This window comes from Giraffa tippelskirchi, chromosome 1 (genome assembly GCF_054371585.1).
Source record: "Giraffa tippelskirchi isolate mGirTip1 chromosome 1, T2T-mGirTip1v1.2.pri, whole genome shotgun sequence".
NCBI classification, from domain to species: domain Eukaryota; kingdom Metazoa; phylum Chordata; class Mammalia; order Artiodactyla; family Giraffidae; genus Giraffa; species Giraffa tippelskirchi.
Genome location: NC_137275.1, coordinates 146,996,018 through 147,010,208, shown reverse-complemented (window position 1 = coordinate 147,010,208; position 14,191 = coordinate 146,996,018). Strand labels below are relative to the sequence as shown.

Below are 14,191 nucleotides of genomic sequence, written 5' to 3'. Positions count from 1 at the left end.
ATTATTGCTTTAATGATAAAATTTTAAAAATAACTTTTTAGTTGTTTTGGGGAAAAATAGTTGTATTTGTGACTTGAATGTCAAACAATATCAAAATGAATTCTAATATAGAAAAATACTGCCACATGTCTAGTATATTAATTAGTCGGGAAGATCCCCTGGAGAAGGGTATGGCAACCCACTCTAGTTTTCTTGCCTGATAAATCCCATGGAAAGAGAGCCTACCTGCAGTTCATGGGGTCACAAAAAATCAAACAGACTTAGCAACTAAATAATAACAAGCTACCTAATCAGTTCAGTTCAATCCAGTCGCTCATTTGTGTCCAACTCTAAGCTGCCTAACAGATACAAAATTAAGACTTAGAAGTGGCAAACATCATTTATACCCACATTTCATTGAGAGAAACTACTCATATGGTTAACCCAAGATTCAGTGAATTTGGCAAAAGTTACTTCCAGGCTGAGCGATCTCTTCCTCACATACCCATCTACTCTATGGAAGAGAATGGATTTTGGCATTCTTTTTGATAACGTTTGGCAATAAGTTTACAGTACTTTAGGAAATACTCAGTTTAGCAGATCTAGATGATCATTCAGTTCAGTTGCTCAGTCGTGTCAGACTCTTTGCAACCTCATGGATGGCAGCATGCCAGGTTTCCCTGTCCATCACCAACTCTTAGAGTTTGCTCAAACTCATATCCATCGAGTTGGTGATGGTGTCCAACCATCTCATCTCTGTCGTCCCCTTCTCCTCCTGCCTTTGATCTTTCCCAGCATAAGGGTCTTTTCCAGTGAGTCAGTTCTTTGCATCAGGTGGCCAAAGTATTGGAGTTTCATGCATCAGTCCTATCAATAAATATTCAGGACTGATTTCCTTTAGGATGAATTGGTTGAATCTCCTTGCAGTCCAAGGGACTCTCAAGAGTCTTCTCCAACACCACAGTTCAAAAGCATCAGTTCTTTGGCGCTCAGCTTTCTTTCTAGTCCAACTCTCACATCCATGCATGACTCCTGGATAACCATAGCTTTGACTAGATAGATCTCTGTTGGCAAAGTAATGTCTCTGCTTTTTAATATGCTGTCTAGGTTGGTCATAGCTTTTCTTCCAAGCAGTAAGTGTCTTTTAATTTCATGGCTGCAATTACCATCTGCAGTAATTTTGGAGCCCTCCAAAATAAAGTCTGTCACTGTTCTCACTGTGTCCCCATCTATTTGCCATGACGTGATGGGACCGGATGGCATGATCTTAGTTTTCTGAATGTTGAAATTTAAACCAACTTTTTCACTCTCCTCTTTCACTTTCATCAAGAGGCTCTTTAGTTCTTCCCTTCCTGCCGTAAGGGTGGTGTCATCTGCGTATTTGAGGTTATTGATATTTCTCCTGGCAATCTTGATTCCAGCTGTGCTTCATCCAGCCTGGCATTTTGCGTGATGTACTCTGCATATAAGTTAAATAAGTATGGTGACAATATACAGCCTTGATGTACTCCTTTCCCGATTTGTAAACAGTCTGTTGTTCCATGTCCACTTCTAACTGTTTCTTCTTGACCTGCATACAGATTTCTCAGGAGGCAGGTAAGGTGGTCTGGTATTCCCATCTCTTGAAGAATTTTCCACTAATTATTGTGATCCACAGAGTCAAAGGCTATGGCATAGTCAATAAAGCAGAAGTAGATGTTTTTCTGGAACTCTCTTGCTTTTTTCATGATCCAAAGATGTTGGCCATTTGATCTCTGGTTCCTCCCTCTTTTCTAAATCCAGCTGAACATCTGGAAGTTCACTGTTCACATACTATTGAAGCCTGGCTTGGAGAATTTTGAGCATTACTTTGCTAGTGTGTGAAATGAGTACAATTGTGCAGTAGTTTGAGCATTCTTTGGCATTGCCCTTCTTTGGGATTGGAATGAAAGCTGACCTTTTCCAGTCCTGTGGCCACTGCTGAGTTTTCCAAATTTGCCTGCATATTGAGTGCAGCACTTTCACAGCATCATCTTTTAAGATTTGAAATAGCTCAACTGGAATTCCATCTCCTCTGCTAGCTTTGTTAGAAGTGATGTTTCCTAAGGCCCACTTGACTTCACATTCCAGGATGTCTGGCTCTAGGTGAGTGATCACACCATCGTGGTTGCCTGGGCCATGAAGATCTTTTTTGTATAGTTCTTCTGTGCATTCTTGCCACCTCTTCTTAATCTCTTCTGCTTCTGTTAGGTCCATAGATGTTCTTTAAATATTTGAATGTGTGACTTACATTAAATGAAACCAATATATTATAAGTGCCATGAGAGAATCACAAGCAGAATGCTATTAAGATTCAAAAGAAGGAGAGATTAAATTATGTGGCAAAGTCTTAAGATACTCAAACAATTTTAACAGGTAGAGATTTTAGGAGGATTTGCCCATGTCGAACGCCAGGCAAAATTCAAGAAGGTAGGAGTGTAGCATATCTTTGGGTGATACTGAAGTTTATAGTTTGTTTCATAGGTAATATGTAGGAGTGTAGGCTGAGAAAAGACTAATGTTATATTGAACCTGTATTAAAGAAAGGCCTTAACTGTTTGAATGAAAAAGTGTGGACTCTACTTAGAGGGAAAAGGAATTTATCTAGCCATTTCATTAACTTAAGTTAATTAAGCTGCAATCTGTAAAAATAAAACTAATAATCCAGTATACAGTTAGAAAAAGGAAAGGAGAAAGTAAAATGGTCTGTAAGGAAGTTATTTCATAGTCTAAAAGTAATGACATGAACCTGAACTATTAGTTTTGCAAGAATTAAAGATATATAAATTAGAGCTATAAGAACTTGACAGTAATTTGAAAGTGACTCTTAGGTTTTCAGCCTGGAGAATCCAGAAGAGCAGTGGCATTGCTATCTGGAAGAAGGTTATTATAAAGAGGTACAACTTACTATGAGGATAACTTTTGGGCTTCTTTTAGACAATTAAAATTTTAGTTATTGGTAAGAATACCATTTAGAGATTAAGTGAACTATTGAAAGCATGAATTCAATCCTTGGGAAGGAGTTTTCTCCTTGATATAAAAATATTTAATGTTATAGTTAAGGGGAAGACTTTAAACAGAATTCTGAGAACTAGATATTTGCAGATAGTATTAATGGATGAGAGGAAAAGCAAATTTTAGTAAAAGAGATGAAAAAAAATTGTTCAGAGAAGTAGAAAGAGAGAAGTATAATATTGTATCTCATGACGTGAAAAAGAATTTCAAAAGCAAAAGGTGGTTAATACTATACAAGGTTCAAAAAAACAAAACATGAGGTTTGTGAAAAAATATTTAATTCAGCAATCATCAATTTTTTAGTGATTTTAGAAAGTAACACATGGAATGGCATGTGATATTTTAAGAAATCACTGAATTCTAACAAAGTAATGAAACAAATGAGGAAATTTAATGGTGCAAAGAAGGATATTTTTGCATTTAAAAAAGTGTTAGCCAAAATATTTGAAAGTAATGGAGAAGGAACTTAAAATACACAATACAAGAGGACTTAATTGTTTTAAGAGAATTCTGGTTGAAAGAGGAAACCATGAGTTCAAGAAGATAACCAGATTGAATACATTTATTCTAACCGTTTTATCTTTTCAGGCATTCAGATTATGTCTTAGTTTTCTTCTTAAACTATTGTCTTACCTCTGGCATTCTTTCAATTAATTTGTTATATATTTGTTTATCCTTTAATATTACACATTTAGATGACTATTTTTTGTACTATTTGGTTGGACTTTGTGTCTTGACTCAATACATATGTATTTACCTGTTTAAAGGTAAGCTTATTCCATCTGCTTAAGATCTGACATACTTATTTGATCTTTATTCTCTGGTTAATCTTATGCTTTCTGTTTTAGTATTTTCTTTGCTTTTTTTAGCATTCACCAGTTATTTGTTTTCTCTTCATTTGTGTGTGTGTCTTTGTGTATGCGTATGCACTCTTATGCTGATAATTTGGGAAGGTTTAGGAGAATTGTATCAGTTCTTTTAGTAATTACATTTATTATTTTATATATAATATTTAACACTATAGTTTTTGAGATTGAAGTATAGTTGATTTACAATGTTGTATTAGCTTCAAGTGTACAGCAAAGTGGTTGTTTTACACAGGTTTGTATGCATATATGTATATGTATTCTTTTTCAGATTCTTTTCCATTATAGGTTATTATAAGACATTGAATATAGTTTCCTGTGCTATCCTACAGGTCTTTATTGTTTATCTGCTTTATATATAGTGGTGTATATCTGTTAATCCAAAACTCCGAATTTATCCCTCCCTCCATTTTCCCTTTAGTAATAATAAGTTTGTTTCCTATGTCTGTGAGTCCGTTCCTGTGCTGTAAATAAATTCATTGTCATTTTTATTTTTTTTGATTCTTTCATATAAATGTTATGTGATATTTTTCTGTCTTAACACTGTGTACCTTTATTCTAGCATATTCTGAAAAATTTAGATAGTATCAGCTGCACACTTTGAAAAACTTGAGAAAATTAGTATATTTTTACTTATTCATCCTTTCTCCTACATTTTAAAGTGAACTTACAGAGAGTAATTGGAGGACTTAATTTCCTGTTATTAGCATTATTTGGTTATATTTTTTATACTGTCAAGATTTCCAGTGTTTATGGTTTATATCCATTTTCTCTATTATTTTCTAGTATAAATTCTATAGGAAAATGCCTTGTGGTATGTTAGTTTTTCTCTTGCTATATAGCAAATTAAAACCTTAAAAGAATACACATATTTATTAAGTTGCAAAGAATACACATCTTTATTAAGTTGCTGTAGGTCAGGAGTCTGGGCATAGTTTAGGTGCTTCCTCTGCTCCTTATTACGTAAGGTTGTAATTGAGGTTTGATTAGTTTATGTTTTCATCTGGAGATTTAATTTGGGAAGAATGCTTCCAGGCTTATTCAAGTTGTTGGCAGAATCCAAGACCTTGCAGTTTAGGACTGAAATTCTAAATAGGACCAAAGTCTTTGTTAGTCAGGGTTCCACAGAGAAACAGAGCTAATTATGTGTCTGTAGATAGATTGATAGTCAAAGACATGAGACAGAGACAGAGAAATTGATTTTAAGGCATTGTCTCATGTTGTGGCTTCCCAGGTGGCTCGGTGGTAAAGAATCTTCCTTCCAAGACAGAAGACAGGCAAAGCGAGTTTAATCCCTAGTTCAGGAAGATCCCCTGGAGTAGGAAATGGTAACCTGCTTTAGTAGTCTTGCTCGGAAAATCCAACGGACAGAGGAGCCTGCCAGGCTACAACCCATGGGATCACAAAGAGTTGGATATGACTTAGCGACTGAGCACGCACTCATGCATGTAGTTGTCGGCTGGCAAATCTGAATTCTGCACAGCAAACTGGAGACCCAGGGAAGAGTTGATACAGCATCTGAGTCCAGAAGTATTCTGGTGGCATTCCTTCTTTCTCAGATAATTAGTTCTCTTTCTTAAGGTCTTCAATTGACCAGATGAGACCTACTCACATTATGGAGGGGTTATCTCCTTGACTCAAGTCTACTGATTTAAATGTTAATCACATCTATGACAAAAACACTTTCACAGAAATATCTAGATTGGTGTTTGATTAAGAACTAGATATCATGGGTACAATGTTTTAGCCAAATTGACAGAAAATTAACCAAATGAGCAAAATAGACTGAGAGAAATAGGCCTAGGGTTTAGGCTGTGTTTACTGTTCTTTTAGCAAAGGCTCAACTTTGCTTTGGTGTCCTTTTTTATTTGGGTGTCTGGAGAAACGTCTTAAATATTGTTTGAAACAACCAGTTCTTTCAGTTGCATCCCCCTGTTACTATACAGAAGCCTACTGATGTTGTTTGTGAGGTGTCTCGGGGAGTGAAAATACTCCATAGTTTTATGTTTAGGTCTCAGTTTTTTTGTGATCTTGTGCCCCTAGGTCTGACCTTCGTTAAGTGTGTCTCGGTTTTTTTTTTTTTCCTCAGGAAAGATTGGAAGGCTTGAGGGTATTAGAGTTGGGTATTTAACTTCATTTGGGTTGGTTAGTCTCTGGTAAAATCCCAGCAGACTCTAGTAAAATAATTTTTTCTTGAGGGTAGGCCTTGTTAAGAATTATGTACTTAGGTCATATTTTAAAATGTCGGTGTTCCTTCTCCTCCTGCAGACAGCAGGAAGAGATTTTTCTCTGATCCTCACTGTGACAACCTAATAGTGTTCTGTATGTAAAACTCATGAAAGTTTAGGAACTCCTCCAAGACCGGGCCCTCCAGGACATTTTTAACTCTCATGCACATCCACAGTTATCCTCCAGTGATTCGTTAATTGCAGATTTGGTTTTTCATTCTCTTGGTACTGGTTTCCATGGAGTTTTCTTGCTTCAGGGATTTTGCTCTGCTATATTGGGATCTCTATATCTGCCTGTCTCTCTAGTTTGAGGAACAGCAATTTGCCCTACAACCTCAGTTCTCTGATGATTCTAAGAAGAGTTGCTGATTTTTAGTTTTTTCAACTTTTTTCATGTTGTATGAGTAGGAGAGACAATCTCCAAGTTACTGCATCCTGTGCTGAAGCCAGAAGTTCCTTCATCATGTGTTTGTTGTTCCATCAAGTAATGTTAAATAGTTCTTACTTTTCCAAACTTGTAGTCTATGGAATAGAGTAACAAGAATGCTGATTCGTTAAGCACATATCTAGTCAAACTACTAGAAAGTTATACACACAATTTTTTAGCTAGTTGCCAAAAAACTTTCATAGAACAATCTAATACTATGACATGCTTTATTGATAATAGTGTAAAAAAAATGCCATGTAACTTCTTTTGGTAAGACTGTGCTTTAGCTTTGTCACTGCTAGTTATTAAGTAAATCTTGTAATAAATTTTCCTTCAAGTTTGCATCAGATAACTAGAGTCTACTAATAACTTGCTATATTTAATGAGGTGATTTTTAAACATTTAATTTCCCTTTTTTCTTACCTTCTAGGAAGCTCAAAAATAAGTTTCGGTTCTCAATTACATTTAATTTTCTCACCCCTTCCCTTTTATCCACTTATCTTTGTTTTTGTTGTACTAATATCATTACTTCTCTGTTTTTCATTAAACTATTTATGTGCATTTTAAAGTAGGTCGTATAAATAATATATTAACTATGCTCAAGTATTGTTTTACAGAGTTTTAGGTCTTTTGAACCGCTGCCATCACACCCCATTTTTTTCCTAATTCATACCCACTATCATTCTCTTCTTACTCTATAGACTTCTTTTGACCATGATTTGAATTATTCATTTCATGGCTTATCCATAATAAATAATTTGTTCCAGCCATACTTTCTCTTGTCACCCTTTATGTTTTATGGTTCCTCTGAGTTCTATTTGCTATTTTAGTATTAACTCAAGCCAGACCATTAAGAATGTACTTTACTCTATCCAGAAAAGTTTGTTGAAAAGGTTTCATGAACCTAAATTTAGGACTTAGAGGGTTATTAATGTTTAGTGAAATAAGTCAGAGAAAGATAAATACTGTACAGTGTCACTTATATGTGGAATGTGAACAATAAAACAAACTAGTGAATATAACAAAAAAGAAGCAGACTCACAAATACGGAGAATAAACTAGTTGTTACCTGTAGGGAGAGCAAAGCGGGAAGGGACAAGAAAGAAGGGGATTAAGAGGTACAAGCTACTATGTATAAAGTAAATAAGCTATAAGGATATATTATATAGCAGAGGAAATATAGCATTTCAAATAACTATAAATGGAACATAACCTTTAAAATTGTAAAATCATGTTTTATATCTAAAACTTATAGAATTTATTATAAATCAACTATACTTCTCTAAAAAGGAAAAGAAAAAAAAATGAATTATAACTATATATACTTGTGCTAAGGCTTCCCTGGTAGCTCAGTTGGTAAAGAATCTGCGTACAATGCAGGAGAGCTCGGTTCAATTCCTGGGTTGGGAAGATCCACTAGAGAAGGAACAGGCTACATACTACAGTATTCTTGGGCTTCCCTGGTGGCTTAGCTGGTAAAGAATTTGCATGCAATGTGGGAGACCTGGGTTTGATCCCTGTGTTGGGAATATCCCCTGGAGAAGAGAACGGCTATCCACTCCTGTATTCTGTCCTGGAGAATTCCATGGACTGCTAGTCCATAGGATTGAAAAGAGTCAGACACGACTAAGCAACTGTCACTTCCATTATAAAAACTAGATCATCGAGGGTACATTTTATTAGGAAAATATTTTGAATTATGTAAAATTTAGCAGATCTTTGAGAGTTTATCAGTTCTCTTCCATTGGGAATACATCTGTGTCTAAGTTATTACTTTAATGATTTATGATATATAAGATCAGTTATCAAATTAATTATCAAAATATGAACCTGGGTCTCCTGGCTCAGGCAGGTTCTTTACCATCTGAGCCACCAGAGAAGACCTCAAAATATGATAGTTTTGGTTAACTAAGTTCCTACTGTATTATGTGTTTTTATTTAAAGATTAAGTCTATATTTGTCCTGTAGGTTATTAAATTCACTCCAATGCTAACAATTCAATTATTAAATAATTTTCATGAAAGGACTTGTTATTGCTGTCATTTATGTTGTTTATTCGGAGAAGGAAATGGCAACCCACTCCAGTACTCTTGCCTGGAAAATCCCATGGACAGAGGAGCCTGGTAGGCTACAGTCCATGGGGTCGCAAAGAGTCGGACCTGACTGAGTGACTTCACTTTCACTTTTCACTTTCGTGCATTGGAGAAGGAGATGGCAACCCATTCCAGTGTTCTTGCCTGGAGAATCCAAGGGATTCTTGCCTGGAGAATCCAAGGGATGGGGGAGCCTGGTGGGCTGCTGTCTATGGGGTTGCACAGAGTCGGACACGACTGAAGTGACTTAGCAGCAGCAGCAGCAGCATGTTGTTTATTCCTGTTAAGTTTAGCTCACATTAACAGGCAAATGCTGCTAAACTTTAAATCATTTGGTCTAGTATCTCACCTTTCTAAAGTCTAAGTAATCTAAAGGATAGAACCGGATGCTTAATTTTTGTTAATTCTCCTTTCAAAGGATAGACCTGTCGATATTTCACTGTCTTAGTGTTCATACGATTGAATTTATCAGTGTCAGTCTCATTCAGAAACATTTACTATAATTTAGTTTTGGAGATAGTATGAGTACATAGATAATGAGCAGCTCTAGGTAGTATGTGCCAAATGAATAATGTAGGCAATACAGAAACTTGGAAAGAGCAGAAATTACTGTGGTAGTTAGGAAAGGCTTCATGGAGGAGGTGAAAATTGAACCTTGAAAGAGGCTGAGACTTAGATGAGAATAGAAAAATAGGTTATAGATTCTAGATATTTCTGCATCTATTTTTATGCTGTTTGATTGATGTCAAACACATTTTGATATGCCCTAATAATTAAAATAGGCAATAAAAATTAAAACTATGTTGAGGTGCCATTTATACTTAATTTGTAAAACGTTACCAAGCCTGAGTATCTTATTGGTACAGATGTGGAGTTATGAGAACTCTTGAAGTTCATACTATAAGTTGGCCTATGGATGAGTAATGTCACCTCTAAGTATAAATCAAGAGCAATGTTTCATTAATATGATCCCTACATGAGAAAAATACATTTTACTTCATAACCCAGTATACACACAGATAAAATAGAAGTGTCATAATCACACTATAATATATAAAATTGACTACCTAATAAGGACTTACTGTATAGCACAGGGAACTCAATACTCTGTAATGACCTACATTGGAAAAGAATCTAAAAAGCAGTGTATATATACACATATATATATTTAACTAATTCACTTTACTGTACAGCAGAAGCTAACATAACATTGTAAACCAACTATACTCTAATAAAAATTATCAAAATAATGTAGTTGTTCTTGCTATATAAAATAAAGATAAAATATAACAAAGCACATATCAAATATGAATTTGATAATATTTCAGTAAAATGGAAATCCTAAATTAAACAGTGCAAGAAAATTTAGGAATAATAGTTTCAAATATTAGTTGAAAAAATAAGTGGGTTGACAAAAGTTGAGTAAGTTTGGCAAAGAGTCAGTATTGGGTCATGGATATCAGTTTTAGCATGTTGGTTTGAGATGGCAGCAGATAGTTAAAATGGAGGCATTTTTATATAAAACTGGAAATGTGGGATTGGTAATTGGAAGAGAGTTAGGGCCAGATTATGGATTGGGTAGTATTTTAGACAGAGACGAGACCAGAAGCCAGGAGAGTGGGTAAGTTTTCTGAGGGAAAAGCTGTAAAGATTTGGAAAGAAGGAAACTAAGAAGTGAGTCATGGATACATCCTTCAATTAGATTTAGGTATTTCTGGTAGGTGAGAAGAATATTTGGTTAAAAATTATGGCAGTTGTAATATTTTGAATATCTTTCTACACAGCAAGATATTTTGGGTACCAAAACAGACTTGCCATTTTTCATTCTTTAAAATTGCTCATGCTTTCACAAAACTGTTTTTTAAAAAATGTTTTAGATAGAAGATAATTCTTATTTTAGCTACATATGCATTTTCTTTAATTAGAATATTTTGTAAAATTTTGGGTTTTTTTCCTGTTGCACAACTAAATCCAAAAAGTTTGCTTTCTGTATGAGGCTGAATATTTGGTGTCCAGTTTTTATGTGTACTTCATTTTAAACTAGTAACTTGGCACATGTTTGCACATTTTACTTGACAATTTCTGGGCTTGTCACAGGAAATGAGAAATTATGATAATGGACGTTATTATGAAAGCTAGTTAATTCTAATGTTACCAATCAAAGTCTCAAACTTTTCATATGAAATTATTTTTTCTTAGAAATACCAATTCATCAGTAATTTTGCTTTTTTTCCAGAGAGGATCAGGACTAACACAGGAAATAAATGACCTTGTAAAACGGAAGATTGCAATAGATGAAGAAAATGCTTTCTTAAGGAAAGAATTCAGTGACTTGCAGAAGAAATTTAAAGATAAAAGTCAAGAAGTTAAGGTGTGTTGACTTGTACATAGTTTTAGACTATTATTTCTTTGAAGTCGCTTTGTCAGCCTTTGTGGCACAGAAAGTGACAAGCTTGGAGGAAAAATTGCCTTAGGCCCTGCTGTACCATACAGTTTTCTCACATGCAAAAACTCTGAGAAAGGTACTTTAAAGCTCAGACTCTAAGCTTTGTAACTTTCAGATAAATAGTTAATGATGGAAATGGAGTTAAGAAAGTAGGAGTGTGAATATGTGGCTTCTTGTAATTAGATTCTGATGGGACTGGCATTATTAATTGATAAAACCCAGGTCTGGGAGGCTATGTCTGCGTGGGTCTCAAAAATAGCTGGGGACAGCATCAAAGGCAGCTTGATCAATTAATGGGCTCTTTGCAAATGTGTACTCATCAAAGCTGTCATCCAGTGAAAAAATATGACCCATCCACCTGCATGAAAAGAGGCCAATAAAAGTATACAGGTGACCTTGGCCATCAAATATAGAAGTTGCTGGGAGGGTAAAATTGCACAGTTTGTATTTGCTGATTAGTTCTCAGCTTTTTTGTTGTTGTTGTTGTTGTTTTGTGTATCGGCCCTTGTGGTACTGTTCTACGGGACACTAAGGAGTGTGTGCAGAATAAGGAAGAGCAAAACAGGCTGGTTATAAAAAATCTGAAGGAGGAAAATGAGAAATTAAGTATCCACTGCGCTGACCTGCTAAATGACCTGGAGAAACTGAGGAAGCAGGAAGCACATTGGAGAAAAGAAAAATTTAGCATTGATGCAAAAGTAAAGGTATGGAATGAGAATGGAATCTGTGCTATTATTTTGAATCTAACTTCTTAGAAAGTTTATTATATGTTATTTTCTTGAAATAGCAAGTTATATATTCAAATCCACCAGTGGGGACTAGCATTAATTTATATTCCTTCACTTAAGACCCATAGCTTTTTAAAAATTGATGTTGCAAAGCAGGAAACTGACTTCAAATACTTAACTAAATGTAATCATTAAAAAATAAACGCTATTGCATCTTGAAATAAAACATGTTTTGAAAAAACACATTTAGAATTATGAATTTTGGCTTTTTTTAATTAGGGCTTAAATTTATAGATATAAATAGAATTCATTGCAGTATAGTTTTAAGATTGTATTTTTCAAGTCCTTTAAAAATACATAAAAAAACATAAAGCAGTTAAAAATACATGTGTTTTATTTATTTTTTTCTTTCAATGTACTTTCATGTTTTTATTTTTTATTTATTTTTTTAAATAAATTTATTTATTTTAGTTGGGGACTAATTACTTTACAATATTGTAATAGTTTTTGCCATACATTGACATGAATCAGCCATGGGTTTACATGTATGTATTTCTTTGGCTTGAGAGGACCTTATTCATAGTAAAATATAGAAGATAAAAGGTACAGTCTTCATAATCTTCTTATATCTTTTCTGATAAATATTTTTCAAAATAAATTTTGTGGCTTTCTCTTGGTCTTGAGAATGTTTTGTTCTTTTCTTCCCATTGAATTTCAGTTTTCTGCTTAACCATAGATTTTGTTGAAAAGGCTCACCCCTAAAATTTTGGTTCTAGTAAATATGATAGCCCCTCTATGTGTATGCATGCTTAAGAAGAATTTATAACATATGTATATATATGTATATATATAGCTATTTAAATATAATAAATATGAATATGTTTGTCCAAAGGTTTGTGTGAGTATATGCCTGTGTGCCTGATTATTTAAGTTAGAGAAGAAAAGATAAGTCTTTCTGAGTGTGTGAATCGATTCATTGCAGATTATTTTAAGGAAATACATACATTAAATCTATTAGTGCACAATCAGGGAATGATTGAGTTTTTGAGAGAATTTAATTGCGGCAATTCAATTAGCAATGTTAGCAATGTTACTGAATTATCTTGAACTTATTTTTGTATCAGTTTCTGCTTCCTTGCAACTTTTAAGCAGTTTGTTTCTGTGGTAAGGGTTCATGGCACTTCCTTGTGTTAATTCATAGCTACATGAGTTTTTGATGATGATTTTCATTTCCTTTTTTTGCCATTCAGATAGTCCATTTTGTTATCTACTGTGATTTTTAGTCTTTTTTTATAGTAGAATGTTTGCATCTTCTTATTAATTTGTAAGCATTCTTTATTGTAGATAGCAGTGCTTTGTTTTACATATGTATTGCAAATATCTTCTGTCCCATGAATCTTGAATAATGTAAATTAGACATTCAAAATATGTAAATTTCTATAGTCATTTTTGTTAATATTTTCTTTTCTAATGTTTTTATTCTAGAAGTCTTATAGTCTTAAGTTTCCCATACCCTGAAGTCTTTAATCTATTTAGAATTCATATTGGAATATGGTGTTCCACACCATATATTCAGTAGTTTATTGATTTGTGATGCAATTTCTCTCACATCTTTAAGTTGCTATGTGTATATGGATTTATTTCTGGACTTCATATTATTTTCATGGGTTCAGGTATTGTAGTTTCATAATTTTACTCATTATTTGCTAGAGTGACCTACTTATTTATTCTTCTTTTTGTAAGTCATGAACCCTACATGTACCTCTTCTCTAGTAATATTTAAGGATCATTTCATTAGTTTTACTGAAAAATTCTATTAGAAGGCATATTGGAACATTATCTACTTTATGAATTAATTTGGGAAGAATTGTGATCTACTATTTAAGAATTTGGAATAAGGTTTTGTAATTCTCTTAAAATGGTTCTGTATACTTTTACTATGTTTATTACTAGCTATTCGTATTATTGTGAAAATACTGTTTTATGCTAAAAAAACATTTAAATTATATTTTAATTAATTATTTACGGACATTAGCAGTGTTACTGAATTATCTTGAACTTCTTTTCAACAATTTTTCCTGAATGTCTTATTAGTTCTAAAAATGTGTATATTTTCTAATTATACAATTACATTGTCAATAAGAAAGCTGCCTCTTTTTTTTCTTTTGGCATACAATTCTCCTACCATACAGTTAATCCATTTAAAGTGTACAGGCCAATAATTTTTAGTTTATGCAGTTTTGCAACTATTACCAAGATTACTTTTAGAACATTTTCATCAACTCTGAAAGAAGTCCTATAACTTTTAATAATCATTCCTCATTTATCTTTAGCTTTGCAGCCCAAGATCACCACCTATGGGCTTTCTCTCTGTATAGATTTATCTGTTCT

At 33.8% G+C, this 14,191-nt stretch overlaps 1 protein-coding gene across 15 annotated transcripts in view; it reads left to right on the top strand.

The window, feature by feature from the left end:
• CNTLN (centlein) overlaps window positions 1–14,191 on the top strand; it is a 331,587-nt gene that overhangs the window by 105,896 nt on the left and 211,500 nt on the right. For 6 of the 15 annotated variants that reach the window (XM_081499313.1, XM_081499228.1, XM_081499320.1 and 3 more), the window contains exons 4-5: window positions 10,863–10,997; window positions 11,606–11,776. In XM_081499313.1, the coding sequence (XP_081355439.1) occupies window positions 10,863–10,997; window positions 11,606–11,776 (306 nt within the window). Of the gene's footprint in view, window positions 1–10,862; window positions 10,998–11,595; window positions 11,777–14,191 lie in introns of all 15 variants that reach the window. The other 9 variants (XM_081499348.1, XM_081499268.1, XM_081499358.1 and 6 more) reach the window with 3 other exon arrangements.